This window comes from Asterias amurensis, chromosome 5 (genome assembly GCF_032118995.1).
Source record: "Asterias amurensis chromosome 5, ASM3211899v1".
Lineage (NCBI taxonomy): Eukaryota > Metazoa > Echinodermata > Asteroidea > Forcipulatida > Asteriidae > Asterias > Asterias amurensis.
The window spans coordinates 24,690,458-24,709,191 of NC_092652.1; the positions used below are offsets into that span (position 1 = coordinate 24,690,458).

An 18,734-nucleotide genomic window follows, 5' to 3' on the forward strand; every position below is an offset into this window, starting at 1 on the left:
AACATCAGAGAATCATTACTACGTTGTTGTCAGTACGATTTGAAACTTTGCGTGGTGGAAGTATAATTAGGTGAGGTTTGCGGTAACACTTTGTGAAAATCTCTGTTGAGTAGTGTTGGTTCTAAGAAGAACCGGTGGTTTAAAAAAAACTCAAAATTTGATCAAAAATTATAATCGTATTCCTGTATATTTGGTTTGCGGTAACACCATGTGTGTATCTACTTGCCAGGTAGAGTTGTTCTTAGGGAACTGTCTTGCTTTATTCTACTGCTGTGGAGTAGATAATCGGAGGTTCGGGAAACTTTGAGTTGTCAACCGCCGATTCTTTTCAGAATCAACACTACTTAAAAGATTTTCACATGATTCCTGTGAAATATTGTGACAGTTTGTGAAAATACTGTGACAATTACACTTTTTTTGCTATTTCTCAGCAAGAAGACACAGCTGAAAGATCCACATGTGACATTTTTTGTATCTTTGTTTCTAATTTTGCCCATATATAAGCATTTTTGTTGAAAAAACAATCTATGACCCTTTATCTTTTTAATTAAACAAGACTTTTTGAGGTTGGTTAGATCATTGTGCAAATGGGAAACTTCAGGAGGGGAAGGAAATTGACTCCTTCAGTGAAGAATTAGCCACCTTTAAAGACTTGTATTCTCCTCAATGGCCACCCCAGAGAAAATGAAACCAGTGCAATTTCTTTACTAGACTTTTGTAAGTGGGAATTTTGGACTAGTTTAGTAATTTTTTAATTTTTTAAAAATATTTTCTTTATACATAGAATACATTAAAAAAAAAAAAAAACATTGTGTAATGGGATGGGGAGGAAAAAGAATATATAAAAAAAAGGGGGGGGGGGCTGCAATTTCATCCCATTACAATTGCCACAAATGTTTTGAGACTAATTTAACTGTTGAAAAAATCTGTTGACACTCTGCTATAATCTAATAGTATTACGTTTGCCATTAGTCTTACCTCAAGCCGTTCTCGTCCTTCTTCGGTGACGTTGATGTTGCTCTGGTACGCCCCTTTCTGACACAACTCCTCGCTGACAATGACACCGTCCTCTTGTTGACATGTGACATTACGCTGTTGCCATCCTATGCCACAATCACCACCCTTGATGAGACAAGAAATACAAAATAAAATAAAAACTAGAAAAAATGTTTATTTGTACCACACTAATACAGGTCCTCAAGGGGAAACATCACATGCTAGCCTTTATATCTTACCTCATATACAGTCGCAAAACTCCAATCTTTAAAGCCATTGAACACTTTTCGGTAAACAGTATTGTCCAAGTCCCACACTTCGTGTATCACAACTTATATATAAAATAACAAATCTGTGAAAATTTAGGCTCAATCGGTCATCGGAGTCGGGAGAAAATAACGGGAAAGCCCAGCCTTGTTTCTGCACGTTACGCCGTGTCATGACATGTGTTTAAAATAAATCCATAATTCTCGCTATCGAGAATTGATATTGTTTTAATGTTTTCTCAAAAACATTAAGCATTTCATGGAATAATATTTCAAGAGAAGTCTTTCACCATTACCTTTTGTAAACCCTGTAAGTTATTTGTAAATCTGTGAACTTTAAAAAAAGTTTCTGTACCGAAAGTGTCCAATGGCTTTAATATCGGAGTCCTATAATTATTATTATTACAGGAGTCCTATATTGATCAAAAGGCGTCCTATACTGAAATGAAGGGAAATCAGCTGGGCCAGATTTTATGGCTCTGCTTGCCAGAATATTTTTTGCTTATATGGCTCATGGAATTGTTTAATTTTAGTCAGAAAGCTTACTGAGTATCCAGTTCCTAATTAAAATCATTTTGTCTGTGAAATATTTCTCTCAGAAAAGAAGTAATATTCAACAAAACCGTATCTGAAAAACCAAAGTAAGCAGATATGGTGGGTATAACTCAAATGTGTTTTTATGCTGAAAACTGTTTGTTTTTTTAAAGTTTTTTTTAACTATTTCTTCCTGCATGACTCACTTAACCAATAAAGACCAATAATGTTTACAGGTTTGTTATTTTATGTATGGTTGATCACACAGAACATAAAGACTGTAGCTATATTTTATCAATTCTGCCAATCCTGTATAGAATAATTTTAACTTTTCATAACACTCTACAACAAGGTTCAGACAATAATACTGTACCTGCCCTAGATATGGGTGTAGACATTTCTACTTCCATGCCCTAGAAAACCAGAGCCTGCCCATTCTCAATTCCTTTACATCCAACAAAAAATACAAATCTAACCATTTATGTCTCCCCCATTGATGCCACTCGATATGAGGAACTTAGCTCCTAAAATAAACAACATTCTTTGTATGAGGCTGTTTTCCAAAAAAGAACGGTAGAAAAACAGGGACTTCCCCTCCAATTGTTACTAACACCCAAAGGCTTGGTTTAGAGAAAAAAAAAAAAAAAAAAATCAAGACTGGTATCAATGCAAAAAGAAATCAAGCGTTCATGGTTCATGTAAAGAAATTATTCATAACGACATGACTGGTTTACTAACCGCCACTGCCAAGTACACACAGTCGCAAGGTCAACACTACCTTTCAATACATTCATCCAAACTTTCATTTCACTGTGAGTTTTTGTTTGTGCGGGCTTCCCTGAACGGACATTTCGCTGGATTGAAAGATCTGTTTGACTTTCCTGTTTGACTTTCCTGCAAACTGCACATTAGTATATTTGATATCTTGGAATGAACAAACATAGAACCTAGCTGTATGCATGAATGCTACATGTACATTCAGGTCGGAACAACTTGCTCCTGTTTCTTCTGTGTTCTTATTCGACGCTAAACGAGCCAGACTCGACTCATTGTGACCAAAGATTTTCCAGAATGTTTGAAACTCCTCTTGGTGATCAACTATTTTGGAATATTTTTTAGGAGAGTCCCTTCTGTGTAGAGTAAGTACTATTTGATGCTACACAAACCAGACTCGACTTTTTGTGACTAAGTGAATGTTTGAAACTCGTCTTTGCCATCCAGCCCTGTGTGTGGTAACAGTGATCAACCCTTTTCGCAAATATTTTAACGAGAGATTCACAATGAATAACGCGCTAAAGCTAGAGCTTCCACAAAGAAGACGGTCATCTAGCTGGAATCCACCCCCCAATCTAGAGTGGAATGAGACCACATCCTCATTGCAGCATCTTAGGAACAGCCTCCTTAAAGATGATGGGTTAAAAGCAAGCTGCCTCCAGTCAGAGATGCAAACTAAACCCAAAGTCTTTGAGGCTATGAAGTCTCCACGACGACGTGTCGATGTTTACACTTGGGACGTGCCCCCAAATCCAAAAGTTCCCCCGAAGCCACAACGACGACGAGTAAAATCATCAACTGACGGTCAGAACAACAACTCTAACGACACCGAAGCTCCAACTGGCCAATCCAAATACATTCTTGATAACGCATTACCAGAACCTGAATCTGTGTATATGAAAATGCAGCCTATCAAACCGCTACCAGCTATACCCAAAAAGGTCAGTTTGAAATATTGTGAAAGAAAATTGATATTACAGGGGAAAAAAGAGGACCACAAAATATAATAAAACTTCAACAATTTACAGGGAAATAGGTACACATTTGGTAATTACTCTAAACAAATATTAACTTAAAAACTGACTTGGTAACGAGCATTGGAGAGCAGTTGATAGTATAAAACATTGTGGGAAACGGCTCCCTTTGAAGTAACGTAATTTTGGAGAAAGAGGTAATTTCTCACTAAAATAATAAAAGACTTCTAGCTAGAAGTCTTTTATTCCTATCTGAAAGCACACAAGTTCGTCCAACAAGGGTGTTTTTTCTTTCATCATTTTCTGGCAACTTCGATGACCGATTGAGCCCAAATTTTCACAGGCTTGTTATTTAATGCTTATGTTGGGACACACCAAGTGAGAAGACTGGTCTTTGACAATTACCAAACGTGTACCTTCTCTTAAAAAGGAAAATTCTTTTGGATGGTTTAGAAGAAGCAAACGCCTAAGTTACCGAACCATAACAATCCAAGTTCAAGCTATCTTCATTAGGTCTTTTAAGACCTCATTTTTAAAAAATTTAAGATGTTGCCTTTTCTGCAGAAGATTTTCTGACTAAATGCTCATTGCATATAATTTTAACAGCAATTTGAAAATTGAAGTTCAAATATTTTAAATGCACACAAAAAAATGGCACAAAAGTAAGTTTTTGTTGTCATAAATTTCAATATTAGTTTTTCCCTTTTTATCTTGTAAACACAGGAAAAACAAAAAACAAAAATTTACACAAAAATATTAAGTTTTTCTCATAAACTTAAAACTGTGTTTTTCCCTTTTTTATCTTTACTCAACACAGGAAAAACAAAATGGACTACCGGACAGCCAAACCAATGATCTGCAAAAACGATTAAGTGGTCACTTAATTTGTAAGGTTTGTAACAAGCAGTACAACCAGCCCAAGATGCTAATGTGCTCTCACAGTTTTTGTTCCCACTGCCTGTCAGAAACAATTCAGCATCCAACCCCCCTAAAGGGAACCATACCCTGTCCTACTTGTGCGAAGGACACGCCCATTCCCGTTAACGGGTTAAATGGCCTCCCAGACAACACCCTGCTCCAAGATCTAATCGATGACGTTTCCAAGCATGAGTCCAGTCATGTAGGTCAAAGGTCAGATGATCCGGTCTTTCTTCAAGAGCCCATGAAAAGCAGTAATGATAGTAAGATGCTCAGAGTTCACAATCGCTCGGTGAAAACTTACGAAGTGATGTTGCTAAAGAAAGACAAACCCTTGGAACCGTTTCTTACGGATTACTCCGCAGGGAACTCAAAACAATGTGTGCAACATCCAAATAACGAACTCACCCACTTTTGTAGACCCTGCAAAAAGCTCATCTGCTCAGAATGTTTGAAAGTCGATCACAATGCGACGAAGCATCATTATGTCGATGCTGCTTTGGCGGAGGTAGAATGGAAGAATGTAATGAAGTTGCTCCTTGAGATGATTAAGAAGCAGAAAGACGAGTTCGTACAATCAGTGAGATCATTGGAGGATGCATACTGCCGCCTCCACAGCATGACTTATAACACTAAAAAGAAGATTATGGAGCAAGAGAAGTATCAAATCCAGAAAATCAGAGAAAGATCGGCAGCACTTCTTGAAGAGGCGACCCAACTCAGCAACGACCGAGCAGATAAAATAGAGGAGCAACATCGAAAACACTGTGAAGGAGCCGAGATGGCAAGCTCCAATCAGAACATCCTGGAGCATGCTATAAACAAAGCCAGCCAACTGGAAGTCCTCATAGCCAGGGACAATGTCGCCGCTCAATGCAACAAATTGCTCAAGGAAGTCATCGATAAGCCAATGCACAAGCTATCCTTCCTTGACTTTGCAGAGGCGCAGGAAGGCTCTAAAATCACAATGGGGCATGTTCTGCAGACTGAAAACTGGGAACTACAAGAAGAACTTGTTGAGAGCACTGAGGAAGCATTCCAACTGGCGGGCTATCTTGCCATGTACTCCAATGGGGATTTAGCTTTAACTGACATGTTAAAATGGCAACTTACAGTTATCTCGCAAGACACTAAAAGATGCAAGAGGATTGAGAAATCAGACAAGGCATTGCTCAATCCATTCGCCGTAGCAATCAACAAAGATGACCAACTCTTGGTAATTGATCAAAACATGGTGAAAGTGTTTGACAATGAGATTAATTACTTGTTTGACGTTCAAATCCCTTTCCTACAGAGGCAAGATGATGAGCATTCTGCCCCCAGCATAATAACGTGCCTGGCCGTGGACAAGCAGAACAGGATTGCAGTTGGAAACCTCGGTAAGAAAGCTGTGTCTCTCCATCACCCTGACGGTAAGCTACTGAGGGTTCTACCTGCCGATTTGATCGACATGCAAATGACAATGGCCAACGGGGAACGGATCATCTACAGCAATTACCAAAAGAGGACACTCGTCTCGATGGACTATAAAGGTAACATTGTGTTCTGTGTGAGTACTGCCGATAAGAGCCCGACGGGTGTATGTTGCGACGCTTTCGGATTTATCTACGTCGCGGTGCATTCTACGTTCAAGGGAATGTGTGAGATACATCATTACAACCGGACTGGGGAACTCTTGGGATGTATGGTGGAGGGATTATATAACCCACTTGGGATCATCTTCACCCCGAGGGATAACCTCGCTGTGGCTGATAAAGACTCAGTTAAGATCTACCGGAGAGTATAAAGACTGAAATGTTATTACAAGTTGATGTTTGTTTTTTTCAAACCTCCACACAAACAAATGTTTTGATTGAATCATATATTTTTGAGCAAGCAGATAATTTTGTCGCATGTGTCGTAGCTTGAAGTTACCTATCCTGACCACGGCCAAAAAAGAAGAGAGAACAAAAATGTTTTAAAAAGAATTTCACAATTGAAATTTTTCAAACTGCTGTTTTGAAGTCTGCTTGCTATATCTTAAATATTTTGTTAGGGGGGGGGGGAATTACGAGCCACTTTTATTCATACAGAACTGAGTTTTCATTCCTGCAATATTTTCATAGGAATAAAATTCCTAAACACTATAGTCATTTAAAAAACGGTTTGTGTACAAATCAACGCATATTGAGACCCTATTGCGATATGTCACTTCGTGAAAATATTACGCTTCCAGATAGGTCACTATGTGAAAATGCAAACGTCACTCAAGCGACTGATGTGTGGGCACTGTATTGCTTTGTATATCATTGGTAAAGTGGCGTATCAAGGTTCCCGATCACTTCTACCAATTTTGGTTTATAAAAGTTATACCTCGTTTATGCTCTTTAGTGTAATTAAAAAAACCATTTCATATACATGTAAGGTACTGAATTTTACAGAAATGAGTTTATTTCAAAAAACTATATTTTTGGCATAAAGGCCACCTTGTGTTTTAAATGATTCAATGGTAATACATCAATTGTTTCCTCAAGTCTAATTCTGTTGAAACCAGCTCAGTTATAACTTATTTCATGTGAATTTAGAGCAACCACTTTTTTATAACGTAGGCTCCAAGAAGAGCCCTTGCATTCCCTTTCTCTAAATTCTCTCTCAAGTGTTTTGATCAGAGGCAACAATTTAGTAAAGCTGCTTTCCCAGGTCAAAATTCCAGTTGAACCCAGTTAACTGGGGTCAACTGGTTCAACTGGGTAGTGATCAAACTTGTCCATTTTCCATATAAACCAACTGGTTTGGACTAGGTTTAACTTTGTTCAACTAGGTTGAAATTATGAACCAGTTGGTTTCTGTCCATTTTCCATATTAACCAACTGGTTTTAACTGTGTTTAACTAGTTTATCAACTGGTTTCAACTAGTTCCAGTTAAACATAGTTTAACTAGGTTCAACTGGAATTTTGACCTGGGTTCCAGTAGAGAAATTTGCGCAATCACTCTTTAAATTAATAGCAAAAAACCTCTTAGTGAGCACCATACAGGAACTTTCAAAAAGTTTTAAGCACTTTGAGAAACACGTCACTTTGAAGCAATGTGTTACTGGTATCCAGACTTGTAAAACCAAAACTAACTAAGAGTTTAGCTGTTGGCCACAATTAAATAAAAGTAGAACATTCCATTTGAATTTATCCATCAATGTTGTTATTTCCTTCTTCCCATTGCATGCCATAGCTCATATTTATGTATAACCCTGTGACAAACAAACCTCAGGTGAAAAAAAAACATTCTAAAAATGTTTTGAGGGAAACATAGCATGATCAGCATGACCTTTAAACTGTTTTCATCACACCATACACCTGAGATGAATGAAACTAAGTCCTTGACTTTGCCTTCTGGCTCATGGTGCATATAGACCTTTCTATTCTATCGCAACGTCACAGCCAGAGTTTGCCAACTGAGGCTGGAAATTTATGGAAAGCCATCGATGCAAAACAAAAAGCAGTTGGCATTAGTTTGTAACAATGTCACACAACTATTCGTGTCGAATTTGTTGGAAACAAAGCAACCAATCATGGGAGATATTTTATTTAATTGAAAGTTTGCAGAAGATGTGAGTCAGAACATCTGTTAGTACGATTGAATGTTTTTCTAACACTTGGGCCGGCAATACCAAGGAGTGCGGATTATTTATTAACAATGGAAAGGTCTATTGAGGGAGTCATGTAAAGTGAATTGAAACATTTTCATAGACTTTTGTTTGCATTCTGGCATACAATGAGTCCCAAGTTTTTCCACATTTTCCCCAGTTCATTTACATGTCTGAACAAATACAGTAATGGGAACATATGTTTTCGTGTCCAATTTATAAACAACAGTTTGAAAACCACTGATGTAGCAGTTATCTCAATGTTATTAAAGGAACATGTTGCCTTGGATCGGTCGAGTTGGTCTATAAAAAGCGTTTGAAATCGTTTGTTATAAAATGCATATGGTTAGAAAGATGTTTTAAAAGTAGAATATAATGATCCACACAAGTATCACTGAAAATTGCACGGTTTTCCATTTACCTGATCGGCCATTTTTATGGGAGTCCAATAAATGGCCGACCTTGTTAGTCGCGCTGTAAAAAGAAAACCACGCATTTTCGAGGCATATTTGTGTGGATCATTTTTTTCTACTTTTACAACATCTTTCTACCCATATGCATTTTACAACAAATGGTTACAAAACGCTTTTCAAAGACCAACTCGACCGATCCAAGGCAACGTGTTTCTTTAATATATCAAATATCAATTGATGTGTCAAAGATGAATTAGAACTGATTGAGTTTGCTGAATATAAATTCTGAAAAAAGTTACTCAATTTTGTTCTAGTTGTTCATTTAGTGTCTTTGTAAAAAAAATGGTAACCCATCATACTGGCTGAGCACAAATAGTAGTACTTCTATATGAGTACCCAACTCCCCAAATAAAAAATAGTACTTATCAAAACATTTTCGTAAAAATATAGCAATATATATATATATGTTGGTTCAAATCCCGCTCTAGTCAATTTTTCTTTATTCAATCCTAAATCATTTAAAAATGTACCCAGTCAGTTTCCCTTGTGGTTTATTATTTGATATCTGATATAAAGAGTCGCATCCCCTTAAGGTGATCCCCTGTCTGCCGCTTCCCCGGGTTGTATCATTACCCGGGTGTGATCCCTGGCTACACGGCAGTTTGCGGTTTCAATGGCTTCTGACAGGCACCCCCGAACAAAGATATTGACAAAATTGGGAGACCACCAACATAGGGCTAGATAGCTCAGTTTGTAGAGCGCCGGCACGTTAAACCGGAGGTCGTTGGTTCAAATCCCGCTCTAGTCAATTTTTCTTTGTTCAATCCTAAATCATTTATATATATAATATATATATGAAATGAATAGGGTAGATGGCCTTAGCTTTCGATCCAATCCGGACCTTCTTCATAATATATATATAATATATTTTTTTTTTTTGGGGGGGGGGTAATTTGTTTTGTTAAACTTAGATTTAGGGATACCGATTATAATGTTCAAAAAAATGGGCCATCAAAAGCTGGAATCAAGTTGTATACAAGTTCTACACTGTGCCTTGAACACCCAGCAGGATGGATACATGCACATTATTACTATTATTATGACTATTAAGAACAAAAAACAGGTTCAAATACCACTGTACAGGCATGATATTTGGTCCTTTGAAAAAGTAGGAAAATTCTATCAAGTACACGGCTGACCTACATTGTACATATACACAAGGTGTAGGCTGTAATAGACTACTCAGGCCTTATTAATAACAAAATCTCAGATTTCTTTTCTGAGTGCAAAGAAATCAGAACACAGACTAAGTAGGAAGAATATCTCGCCTGACTGTAGTTAATTTTTCTCTGTTCAACCTGAAATGATTTCAAATTTATCCAGTCAGTTTCCCTTCTTTATTTTTATTTTTTGAAAAATTAAAAATAAAAAAGAAAGCAAGACTCACCCTCGGACGACACTGTTGCCAGTTTCCAGTGACCCAACGGTAGCAAGGAGTAGCTTTGCACGGTCTCCATTGGTACAACGATGACACACATGGCCTTCCAATCTCATTGGCTGATCTCAAGATAGACCGACTGCGTGTCCGCCCAACTGTAAATATAAATGAAACACAATGAAGTCCAGAATCACTGAAATGGTTGTTAGATTTAAATTTTGCATCGTGGATAAAAATTATTTAAATGGCATTTGAAGCTTTGAATGGTGTGGAGAATAAGAGTAACTATAAATAAAAATTTGAATAGTTAACTTGCAGGTACAACCATACGAGTGGTGGCTCTGAAAAGAGCCAGTTTGGTCTCATCCAAAACCAGTTTCTAGACCAAACCGGCTCATTTCATAGCCACCACTCCTTCAAAACTCATGGTTGTACCCGCAAGTTTACTATTCATATTTATATTTATAGTTACTCCTCCCAATTATTTTATTTGCCCCATACACTGATGTGTAATAAGTTCTGTATACTTTCTTGAGTCCTGTGGGAATGAAAATCCAAAGGCATATCACTAGGGGGAGCCCGCTGGTTAAAGGCAGTTCGGAATCCTATAATTTATCAGCAGGTACCATAATGATTTAAAAGATTTTGAATCTTTGAGTTTTTCCACCTATTTGGAGTTGAGGTTTGAGGTTTACTACAAAAGAGTTGCTTAATGCCCTTATGATTTGATGCAGGAAAACTGTACCCAGTGTATTTATTACCATAAAGGCCGGTTTAACGTCGGTCACTCGATGGAAATTTTGACGAGCGACACAGTTTATAGTCATCGCTGAGGCCAAAAACATGTGTCTTTTTTTGAACGCGCGTCAAGATTTCCATTGCCCGACCATTGCGCGACCGACTATAAACCGGCCATAAGATGTTTGAAAAAACCTCCTTCCTGAGGGATGAGCAACTTACCGCTGTGTCCACAAGCCTGGGTACATTTCCCCCAGTCTGACCACGGACTCAGTATACAATCCTCTGGACACTCTACAGAACAAGGTACCGCCAACGACTCTGGCTTAGGAAGGTTCAACTGTAAGGTATGAGAAGAAGAAGGGTAAGGTTAAAAAGTTGTGTACATCGGTGGGATTCAGCAAAATAAATTAATTCAAATCATACTTGAGGTATGTCGTAGCACCATGTGTAAATCTCTTTGGAGTAGTGTTGGTTCTGAAAAAAAAAATGGTGGTTGACAAATCAACATTTCGACAAGAATGCTCTAATCGTCTTCAGAAAAAGGACTACTTCTGAAGACGATCCGATCATGCTAAGATTCAATACGCGGAGTTGTGGACCACCAATCCTTTCAGAGTCAACCAGAGCAGACTCTTTCTCAAAGGCTAAAAAAAGTGGGGGAAAATGAGACTCTGCTAAGGTCGAAACATCAGGCCTTTAACTATTCAGTTGGTAAGCAGTTTGCAAGAGCTTATTCTATTTGCCAGTTAATTTTACTTTATTTTATTCAATTCCGTGTGGACTCCTGACATATCTTAAGCTATACATGTTAAGCAAAGGGCGCCACCTCTTGGCAGTTGTTATACATAAGTGCTGAATATGTTACATACCCTTTCACAGACTGATGGGTCTACCTCCCTTCCGTCATTCAGCAGACACCGAGGTATGCGAACCATCTTCCCCTTCCCGCAAGCAGCTCCTTGCTCCATTATACACGAGCTCCAGTCGGTTGCGTTCCATCTATGCGCTGTGCAGTCAACGCCCATATGACACGGCTCGACTTGACGGGACGGAGGGCAGGTCACACCCCCTTCCGTTAAGGACGAAGGCTGACGGAGAACCGTCCTGGTCCGGTTGTGATAGTGGAGGTTGTCACAGTCCTGAGTAAGGAAGGATAGCAATGTAGCTTTAATACAACAAGGAATGGGATGATGTGGAAAGGATAAAACAACTTTTAGTTTTGAAGAAGAAACCTTAAAACAGGGCAAATTCAAGTAATCGTCTAGAGATTAAAAACCTATTCAACAATCAAGGATCCAGTCTGAGGCATTATTTGACTCAAGTTTCTATTATTAGGGAATGCTAGTTGTCAATTTCCTCAGTTTCTATAAAATCTTCTCCCTTACCTGCGGACAAATCGACCACGCTGTCCAATCACTGACCACACATTCTCCAGAGCATGGCTTGCCGCACTGCCTGGTCATTGATGGACGAATCTGTAGATCACAGAGACTGGAGCTATTGTCTGGTGCATAGGATCCTGGCGGGCCACTTATCTTACACCTGAGGTGAGTGAAAATAAAAAAAAATAAAAAATTGGGAGTTGATATAGTGTTTAGCTTTTCTAAAAGTATTGGGTGTTTTTTAAAGACGGACAAGGCAGGTAACTTTATTCCTAAAAATTTTGAATGGAAATTTGAGGTTGACTTATTTATAAATCTTTTTCAAACATCAAATGAGTGTACTCTTAAATTATTTTTACTATATAAGTCTGCATTTCCTTGCAGGTGTTGAATGAAAAACTTTTGGACGGTTTTAGGCACTTGAAAAAAAGTTACAGCCGTTGGAAAAATTGGGAAAATATTATGGATGCGAAGGGAACAATTTATTGTAGCTCCTATCACATACTGTTCAATACCCAAATGGGCACAGCAGTCACGTTGCCATAATTGGGTAGAGCTTATGTACTGACAACCTTGCTCCCAGTGGTGTATGATCTTGCTGCGCCATTTCCCCTCGGAATGCCTTACTCTCTTTCATAACCCCTGGAAGTGTGGCTTTGACAAGTCACAATAAATTGGATATCTCAGTTCAGTAGTTGGTCCATTCTGTGTTAAAGACGTACACAAAGTGCACCGTCAAATGAGGCATCAAGTTATAGAGCAAGTGGTCCCTGATCTTGTGACGTTTCTTACGGTTAACAGGTTAGGGTGACCGTTTAAAAACATCTGTACCCTGAAAGTGCTGAAAGGGTTTTAACAATTGGCATGCAGAGCAAAGTATTTACCCGACTTCACGCCGCTGGTGTCCCTGTCCACAGCTCCCATTACCCTGTGTAATCTCACATTCCTGCCACGGTCCCTTGAACCAAAGCAGACGACTATGAGCATCAGATCGACAAGGCAAGCGCTGGTATATCTGTCAGACAATACAAAGAAGTTTATTTCATTTAGTTTCATTTCATTTAAAATTAATCTTGTTGTGTAGCCAATGACTCTCAGAAAAGCGAACTTAAGCGCTACACTAGCCAAGAACCAAATAAAGAGAAGACAATGAAGGAAGTTTTACTTTTAGATGTGGGAGGAAAACCCTAGAAAATTATTCCAGGGTAATTACACACAATCAGGTGAAAACCCAATCCACATAGTGCTCCTGGCAAGATTCAAACCGTGGTCCTGCAGGTGAAGGCAAGGAGAGAAACTGCTATACAAATCTGAAGAAAAAACCCCAGTTAATCTCAAGGGTACATAAGATGACTTCAACCTTTCTAATGTAGAAGCTTCCAAGGTTCAAACAAGGTTGGCCTCCAGCTGAACACCAGGTGCTATGTTAATGGCCCTGAACATCTCTTGGTAAGATCAAATGAGGAATGTAGCAGGTAAAATTCTGAATTCATTGAGACACTGATAGTCGGCCCTGCCAAGTTTTGTTCCTGAAATTGTTGAAATGCATCCTGCTTGTGGGCATGAATTAGTTTAGGACATCCCCACTGTAAGTGGTTAAGTACTCACCCTGTTGCCCCTCTCTGGGGTCGGACAGGGTCGACCAACGCTTGATGACTCCTGCATAATCTCCCGCCATCTGATCATCTGTCCAATACCTGACGTCTGACTACATTCACTCCACGAGGACCAAGGACCGAGCTGACAATCCTCTGGGCAGGGTATCTCACACATCTCAACCGTAAAATCTAACATAAATAATCAAGAATAATGATAAGAATAAACTATTAACAATAGTAAACTTGCGGGTACAACCATGTAAGAAAAATCTGTCGAGGGACTGGTTGAGACCATAATGCTCTTTTCAGATCCAACACTCCCTCAACAGAGTTTTGTTACATGGTTGTGCCTGCAAGTTTAATATTATTCTATAGCTTAATCTTATTATTAAGACCATGCAAAACTTCAAACATCACCAAAGAGTAATGATTTCTTAAATTGTATCAGTTGCAAGGCATGATATTTGGTTCTACGAAAAATATGGGAACATTTTATTTAGTATAGGCTGACTAACATGTTAAAATGGTTTAGGCTTAAAAAGACTTTTGAGATCAGTTTATTTGTATTATTCCAATGACAAACAAAACATAGCGGTCAAATTTCCAAACGTGAGTTCTTTTTTCTTTTGACATTTTAACTGACAAAATGTGATTAAAGAAATAAAGCACTTCGGAGAATTAAGTGATGACTCAGCGATTAATGGTCTCTAAAGAGTTAAGATTCCTTCATCGCTCCTACCTGTATCACTCCCACACTTTGCAGCATCTACAATCCTCCCCTCCTCATCTATACACATATCCGCCCTATACCGCACCCCAAGACCACACCCACCAGACACGCCCCCTGCTGAATCGCCCATCTGACTGCCGGGCTTCGGAGGACCCTTAAACTGGGAGGGTTCCATGAAGCAATCGGACCAGATCCCCATGGGTTGTAAGCTATAGTTATGGCATCTACAGGGACTGTTCTCGGCCAGTGGGTACAGCTGCTCATTGGTGCACTCTGATAACCGACGACTCAGACCTGCAAAAGAAATTTATTATATATATGCTATCATTTGTATTGGGGATGAAGAATATAATTTGTTTTTACCCTTACACCAATGTGTATGAAGTACTATATACTCAAACTGCCTCTAGCCTCTGTGGTCTAGTGGTCAACCATTTTAAACATTGCAGAAAAAAAAAGGGAAAAAAAGAAAAAGTTTCTCACCAATAAGCCGCCTCCTACGGGTCTTTCTGCCTTTACATGTTTCAGGGCAATCGGTCCATCGAGACCATTCAGTAAGTTCACATTCTCCCTCACACAGTATATGGCATGATTGAGAGGCAGCTATCATTGGAGGTCCGTAACGTAGACACAGGTCAACATCCACTTGCATTCCTCCTTCACGTTGGCACTGCACCTCTGGAAGAGAGTAGAATAAGAGTGTAATTTGTACCTAGTATCCAGTATGACCTGCTGTCGCACTACCTCCACAAGCAACCAAGTTGTCCTAGTACCCAGTATGAGCAACCCAGTTGTACCTAGTACCCAGTATGACCTGCTTTCGCACTACCTCCACAAGCAACCAAGTTGTCCTAGTACCCAGTATGAGCAACCAAGTTGTCCTAGTACCCAGTATGAGCAACCCAGTTGTACCTAGTACCCAGTATGAGCAACCCAGTTGTACCTAGTACCCAGTATGAAAAACCCAGTTGTACCTAGTACCCAGTATGACCTGCTGTCGCACTACCTCCACAAGCAACCAAGTTGTCCTAGTACCCAGTATGAGCAACCCAGTTGTACCTAGTACCCAGTATGAAAAACCCAGTTGTACCTAGTACCCAGTATGAGCAACCCAGTTGTACCTAGTACCCAGTATGACCTGCTGTCGCACTACCTCCACAAGCAACCAAGTTGTCCTAGTACCCAGTATGAGCAACCAAGTTGTCCTAGTACCCAGTATGAGCAACCCAGTTGTACCTAGTACCCAGTATGAGCAACCCAGTTGTACCTAGTACCCAGTATGAAAAACCCAGTTGTACCTAGTACCCAGTATGAAAAACCCAGTTGTACCTAGTACCCAGTATGAAAAACCCAGTTGTACCTAGTACCCAGTATGAAAAACCCAGTTGTACCTAGTACCCAGTATGAGCAACCCAGTTGTACCTAGTACCCAGTATGACCTGCTGTCGCACTACCTCCACAAGCAACCAAGTTGTCCTAGTACCCAGTATGAGCAACCCAGTTGTACCTAGTATCCAGTATGACCTGCTGTCGCACTACCTCCACAAGCAACCCAGTTGTACCTAGTACCCAGTATGAGCAACCAAGTTGTCCTAGTACCCAGTATGAGCAACCCAGTTGTACCTAGTACCCAGTATGAGCAACCCAGTTGTACCTAGTACCCAGTATGAAAAACCCAGTTGTACCTAGTACCCAGTATGAAAAACCCAGTTGTACCTAGTACCCAGTATGAAAAACCCAGTTGTACCTAGTACCCAGTATGAAAAACCCAGTTGTACCTAGTACCCAGTATGAGCAACCCAGTTGTACCTAGTACCCAGTATGACCTGCTGTCGCACTACCTCCACAAGCAACCAAGTTGTCCTAGTACCCAGTATGAGCAACCCAGTTGTACCTAGTATCCAGTATGACCTGCTGTCGCACTACCTCCACAAGCAACCCAGTTGTACCTAGTACCCAGTATGAGCAACCCAGTTGTACCTAGTACCCAGTATGACCTGCTGTCGCACTACCTCCAAAGGCAACCAAGTTGTCCTAGTACCCAGTATGAGCAACCCAGTTGTACCTAGTACCCAGTATGACCTGCTGTCGCACTACCTCCAAAGGCAACCAAGTTGTCCCAGTACCCAGTATGAGCAACCCAGTTGTACCTAGTACCCAGTATGACCTGCTGTCGCACTACCTCCACAAGCAACCAAGTTGTCCTAGTACCCAGTATGAGCAACCAAGTTGTACCTAGTACCCAGTATGAGCAACCCAGTTGTACCTAGTATCCAGTATGACCTGCTTTCGCACTACCTCCAAAGGCAACCAAGTTGTCCTAGTACCCAGTATGAGCAACCCAGTTGTACCTAGTACCCAGTATGAAAAACCCAGTTGTACCTAGTATCCAGTATGACCTGCTTTCGCACTACCTCCACAAGCAACCAAGTTGTCCTAGTACCCAGTATAACCTGCTTTCGCACTACCTCCAAAGGCAACCAAGTTGTCCCAGTGCTCAGTATGAGCAACCCAGTTGTACCTAGTACCCAGTTTGATCTGCTGTCTTGCTACATTCACAGGCAACACAGTTGCAAACATCTTCAGTCTTCCTATAATCCCTACCCAAGTACCAAAAGCCCTCCAAACAGGCACCCAATTTACCCCCTGTCTTCCAATAAGTAACTGATAATCACCCCATCTAAACAAGTACCCAATAACAGCTCACCTCTTGTCTGTAGCCCGTCCCCACAGGCGTCCCAGTTGCCCCTCTGTCTTCCAATAGGTAACTGACAATTGCCCCACGAACCAGGTACCCAGTCATAGGAGTAGCACGAGTCTGGGACTGGGCACACCTGCCGCTCTTGAAGTTTTGGGCAAGTCTCGCCTCCGTACCTGTCTCTCTTTAAGATGAAGCGGTTTCGTACATGTAGAAAACCAAGACCTTTAATATTTGAAAAAGAGAATAATGCATTTGAAAGTTACAGGGGGGAAAAAAACCTCAATGAATATTTCATTGATTTATTCACTTAAATAAGTTGGTAGTTTAACAAAATTTATGAGGGGACTCAGAAACACACTGTTTTAAAGAATTTGATGGCGATGGAATCGTTGAGGAATTTTAATCACTTAAAAGTGATATTAAAAAATGCAGGTGGACAGGTGTTATATAAATTAAAGGCACTGGACACTTCTGGGAATTACTCAAAATAATTGTTAGCATATTTAATGTTAGCATAAAAACTTACTTGGTAACAAGCAATGGAGAGCTGCTGATAGTATAAAACAATGTGAGAAACGGCTCCCTCTGAAGTAACGTAGTTTTTGAGAAAAAGGTAATTTCTCACTCAAATATTAAAAGACTTCAGGCCAGAAGCCTTTGTTAGGCATCTGAAAGCACATATTTGTGCAACAAGGGTGTTTTTTCATTTGTAATTTTCTTGCAACCTTGATGACCAATTGAGGTAGCCAACAATTGCACAGGTATGTTGGGATACACCAAGTGGGGTTACAGGTCTTTGACAAATACCAAATGGTCCAGTGCCTTTACAGTTTTTAAGTTTGAATAATGCATTACATTCTTTATTCATCAATGACAAAGAAAGTGAAGAGATTCGACGACCTCCTCATTAAGGAAACGAAAACATCGATACCTGAGACAGTCTCGAGAAGTCGCTGACGAGTCGTCTGAAAGACTCAAGTACCGTGCTTGATCCATCAAAATATATTTTTATGTCCCGGCCTAAAGGCCAATGTTCTTAGGTCCTGGAGCAAAATATGATTAACTTCTAATGAGAGACTTAAATTGGACGGTCCTTTTTCACAGTTCTTACCACCAGTAGTGCATATTCTCAGACCTAGGCACAATGTATGCGCAAGCTAAGAGCCATAAAAAAGGGCCGTTATGTCTGCTGCCACCAATGTTTGAAAGTCTCCCATCGCACGACCTAATATTGGATATTTCATATAACACGCACAAACATATTCTGAGCTAAACAAAAATGACAATGAAATGAAATGCAAGACTTTTGGGAACACTAGGTGGCAGCAGACTTACCAGGTAAATCCAGTGTTCTTAAAAAAGTGAGCCTGCTCACAACATTAACAATGAAAAGTTACCTGGTAAGTCTTGTTTTCGTTATCGAAGAGGCCAGTGTGACCGCCGACCTTTAGTCTGCTGCCACCTAGCGTTCAAAAGTCTCCAATTAAAGTCTATCACAACTTTACTCACCAGTCTGGCAGGTTTGTGAGCATTGTGTCCATTCCCCAAAGCCGGTAACAATGCAGTCTTGGGGGCATGGGATGTGGCACTCACGTACACTGTTGGGCTTTCCTTGTTCACTGCATCTGTAGTTGTTAAACGCAAACTAA

General features: G+C 39.9%; 2 protein-coding genes across 8 annotated transcripts in view; one reads left to right on the forward strand and one right to left on the reverse strand.

Moving 5' to 3' along the window:
- The window catches only part of LOC139937048 (thrombospondin type-1 domain-containing protein 7A-like), a 228,683-nt gene that overhangs the window by 9,457 nt on the left and 200,492 nt on the right, over positions 1-18,734 (reverse strand). For all 7 annotated transcript variants that reach the window (XM_071932020.1, XM_071932016.1, XM_071932019.1 and 4 more), the window contains 11 exons: positions 18,595-18,710; positions 17,092-17,307; positions 14,868-15,062; positions 14,394-14,678; positions 13,665-13,843; positions 12,941-13,071; positions 12,060-12,216; positions 11,544-11,813; positions 10,894-11,011; positions 9,943-10,088; positions 979-1,122 (listed from right to left, as the gene is read on the reverse strand). In XM_071932020.1, coding sequence (XP_071788121.1) covers positions 979-1,122; positions 9,943-10,088; positions 10,894-11,011; positions 11,544-11,813; positions 12,060-12,216; positions 12,941-13,071; positions 13,665-13,843; positions 14,394-14,678; positions 14,868-15,062; positions 17,092-17,307; positions 18,595-18,710 — 1,957 coding nt within the window. The remainder of the gene's footprint in view (positions 1-978; positions 1,123-9,942; positions 10,089-10,893; positions 11,012-11,543; positions 11,814-12,059; positions 12,217-12,940; positions 13,072-13,664; positions 13,844-14,393; positions 14,679-14,867; positions 15,063-17,091; positions 17,308-18,594; positions 18,711-18,734) is intronic.
- Positions 2,423-8,391, forward strand: LOC139937049 (uncharacterized). The gene is made up of 2 exons (XM_071932024.1): positions 2,423-3,511; positions 4,362-8,391. The coding sequence occupies exons 1-2, from the start codon at positions 2,990-2,992 to the stop codon at positions 6,246-6,248; spliced, it is 2,409 nt and encodes an 802-aa protein (XP_071788125.1). The 5' UTR covers positions 2,423-2,989; the 3' UTR covers positions 6,249-8,391.

Bases quoted from the DNA above. Each gene is read 5' to 3' on its own strand.
- LOC139937049 (XM_071932024.1), top strand. From the start codon at position 2,990: ATGTTTGAAACTCGTCTTTGCCATCCAGCCCTGTGTGTGGTAACAGTG. The intron at 3,512-4,361 runs GTCAGTTTGAAA...TACTCAACACAG, and splicing joins TACCAGCTATACCCAAAAAG to GAAAAACAAAATGGACTACC.